The following is a 3,524-nucleotide window of genomic DNA, read 5'->3' as shown; positions in this document are numbered from 1 at the left end:
GCAGAAGACCTACATTCAAGGACTCTGTTTCAGGCTTTCATTGACGTCAATCTGTGACGTGGGATTCGGGTTTTGAGTTTGCCATTCGAGTTTGAAATTAAATTAAATGATCAGTTTTTCATTTATCACTTATTTTACTGCGTCAAACATAAATGCAGTAAGCAGAACACAAATGTGAAATTCAAACTAGTTGCATTTTAAAAATTGCATTAAAATTATTTACTAATGTTAAAAATGAAATAAAAGACTCGTAATTCCTACAATTTTAGCAAAGTATTCTCCTGACATCCGACCTTCCAAACCATTTAAATATTTTTTTCATTCATCTTCTTTTAGAAGATGACAGACTGGGCTCTGAAAGAAAACTTTTTCAGATTTTGAAGTTTATTCTGTTAGTATTTTTCTTGTTGGTTTCTAATTTAAAACAAAGTACAACTTAAAGTTACACCATTCATATTTTTTTTTTGTCGCTTGAAATCTTGATCTTTTTTCCATATTTTCCTTTTGTTCATGAAGTGGGTTGGACTGACGCCAGAAGCGGGCCCCCAGTTGATTGACCCTATCCTAAAGTTTCAGTTTAAAGAATCAGAAATTCATAGAAAAAAATTAACTAGAATAAAGTAGTGCAACACATTCAGAGTTTCTAAACAGTCTGGATTTTGAATTAAAGTCTGGAAAAGTATGAGAAAGCAAATAAGAGTATGAAAAAAATTGTATTTCCAGACTTTGTTCACAGTCTTTCTCTACTCCTTTCATAATTAAAAAAAAAATTTTGGGGCTTAATTGTACTGAATGTCAGATTGCCTGTGGAAAAAAATATTTAGCAAAACCTGGGACACACCATATGTAGACTTTTGAGATGAACTGAATTGTAGAATAAATGTCACACATTTCCATCAGCACTCAGGATGACTTGCATGTGGAAATATGATTTAATTACTTCTGCCATTTTACTGCAGATTGCTAATTTTGAATTCACCTTACATGGCACTACCTTCTGCCTTTACTTTCTTTTTTTTATGTTTGGTCTACTGCTGGTTTCCTAAAATATAACTGTGGTTTCTGATCTCATCTGCCACCATGTGGGTTGAACAAAGTCAGAGGCGACCTTCCCCACTGCTCTATTTGTCTGTCTGTCCTTGGACTCACCACTCGGGCCCAGTGGGGCAGCAGCAGGCGGTTGTCATCCAGTATGAGGATGTGTGTGTGTGGGTGTGCTGAGGACTGCAGGGCCGGGCCCAAGTCCAGAGCCACCCAGTCCCTCTGCTCCTCAGGAGTGAAGCCCAGAGCCTGGAAACTGCAACCACACAAAGACACTAAATGTGACTTTTAGCATTTTTTTAAGCCACAAGGACGCTGCGTATTGTTCCAAATCAAATCAGGGACCTGTAGTTTGTCATTTCTCCTGCAGAGGGCTCGTTTCCTGTCGTCAGCGCCCAGAAGGTTAGGTTATATTTAGCATATTCCTCAAGGAACCTGCCAGGGAGAGTTAAAAGACATCAGAATTTATCTCTCCAGTATCAGGCCTGTCTGGTGTACGATAATAATTCAAGGTAAAAGACCCAAAAGTCACCTGATGTAGTACTGAGCCCATGTTTTATGCTCCTTGCCCCCCGGCTTGCCCTTCAGGAAGCCCTTTCCTATGAGCGCACCATTAGTTTTCATCCAGGCGGGGGCGCTCCAGGCGCTGCCCAGCAGGGAAAGCGGGCGAGGGGACAAGGCCTGGGCACGCAGCAGCAGAGGGATCTGAAACAAAGATCAAGAGGAGGTTGATGAGGACACATCAGGAGATGGACGCGTTTCTGCTTCAGTGTAAAGACGGAGACCTTCATCTTCACGTCCTCGGGGGCCAAAGTGAAGCTCTTCAGGTTGTAGTCCCCGGGTGCGTCAGCGTAGGTGTACAGGCGAGTGGAGAAGTCACAGCTGGCCATGGGGACGCGCACAACGCTATAGCCGATACCTGGTACAACAACACAGAGAAACGAAAACGGTCCAGAGTCTTCAGTGATCAGAGCCGGCCCAAAGCACAAGTTAACCAAGCCACCGTCGAGGGACTCCAGACCAGCAGGGGGCCCTCAAGAGCCACGTAATACTTAGTAACTTTCTTTGCCATTTGTTGTTCATACCATATTTTGACAAGAATATGCTAGGTTTAAATTTAAATTTGCCCAACTGTTTAATTTGTTGTAAAATAAAAAAATAAATCTTATTTAAAAGAATATAACATTAAAACTAAAATACATATTCTTTGATACATTACACAGTTATCAAGTTCTACATGATTTCAGTTTTTTGTGGCTGAGCTTTAGCACAATTTTTAATTTTTATTTATTTTTTATTTTGCTTTATTTTCAGCACTTTTTATTTAATGGACCACAAAAACTGATGCCTTTAAAATAGTCAATTTAGAGTACTACAAAAATTACAAAACATACGCTGCTGGCTCATGGTCTTATCTGAAAAGTGGGCTCTAATTCAGCCCAGGTGGCCCTCGAGCGCTGGAGCGGGCCCCGCAGCTGGTGCAGATGTCACAGAGCTTTAAACATCTGCAGGTGTGAAGAATCTGATGATGCTCTCCTCCAAACCGTGACGGCACCGCTGCTCCCCGAATAAATTAAGGTTCCATCGACATGCCTGACTCACTTTACTAGAAATCTTTCATCTCGGCACTGTGAATAAAAACTTCAATAGGATTATGAGCATTGTACTTCGTGGTCCTTTTATCTCTTTTCTGGTACTGTGTGCTGGTGACATGATGAGATACGATTTTCAAAGATGAAACGATAAAGATCTGCCTGCTGCTGCTGCGATAAGCTACTTCTGTAAAAGCTGATGATCTCATGGTGTTTTGCAAATAAAAACCTCACTGACATTCACAAAGAATGGTTTGTAAAAAAAAAATCTAACAAAAAAAAGAGGAAAAAAAACATTGACGCACATTTAGTTGTGGAGTTCTCAGCGAAACAGCATGCCTTGTAGTACTAACAAATTTAATGGAGAAGGTCAAACTGTTTTCTCCCTTCAGCTGAAAATAAAAAATGTCTCTAAATAATAGAAAACAGATCATGTCTGCAGCAATCTTAAGACTTTTCTAAAGACACAATTAAGGGGGCGTTTACACGACAACGATCCAACAAAAACGGCACTTTTGYTCCGTTTTTGTTGGATCGTTTACACGATAACGTTCTAATTACGATCTGTGTTTACACAGTAACGGTACACATCGAAGACGTGTAATGTCCTGCCACACCACTAGTTGGTGCTAGATTCTTTGAAACTTAGGTGCGCATGCGTAAAAAAAGGAGTTGTACCTGAAAGCTGTTAAAACCGTTAAGATGGCAGCGAATAAAGTATTTATTTGGACTGACGACGAGGTAGAGCTATTACTTAAGGTAACTTTGAATTATAAGACCATAAAATGTCAAGAAAATATTGACTGGGAGTCATGCCAATCGAAGTACGCGGACATATTTAAAGATTTCTTGGAGCAGTATCCTGCTAATGGAAAAGAAGGAAATGGAAAA

The 3,524-nt window shown here is 40.1% G+C and overlaps 1 protein-coding gene across 1 annotated transcript in view; it reads right to left on the bottom strand.

Moving 5' to 3' along the window:
- Positions 1-463: 463 nt before the first annotated feature.
- Positions 464-3,524, bottom strand: part of gba1 (glucosylceramidase beta 1) — a 12,175-nt gene continuing 9,114 nt past the window's right edge. The window contains exons 5-8 of the mRNA XM_008431764.2: positions 1,827-1,960; positions 1,574-1,746; positions 1,387-1,476; positions 464-1,297 (exon numbers count right to left, since the gene is read on the bottom strand). Of these exons, the coding sequence (XP_008429986.1) occupies positions 1,069-1,297; positions 1,387-1,476; positions 1,574-1,746; positions 1,827-1,960 (626 nt within the window). The 3' untranslated portion in view covers positions 464-1,068. The remainder of the gene's footprint in view (positions 1,298-1,386; positions 1,477-1,573; positions 1,747-1,826; positions 1,961-3,524) is intronic.

Source organism: Poecilia reticulata, linkage group LG16 (genome assembly GCF_000633615.1).
Source record: "Poecilia reticulata strain Guanapo linkage group LG16, Guppy_female_1.0+MT, whole genome shotgun sequence".
NCBI lineage: Eukaryota > Metazoa > Chordata > Actinopteri > Cyprinodontiformes > Poeciliidae > Poecilia > Poecilia reticulata.
Note: the sequence above shows the minus strand (reverse complement) of the source record. Positions and strands in the feature narration are given on the sequence as shown.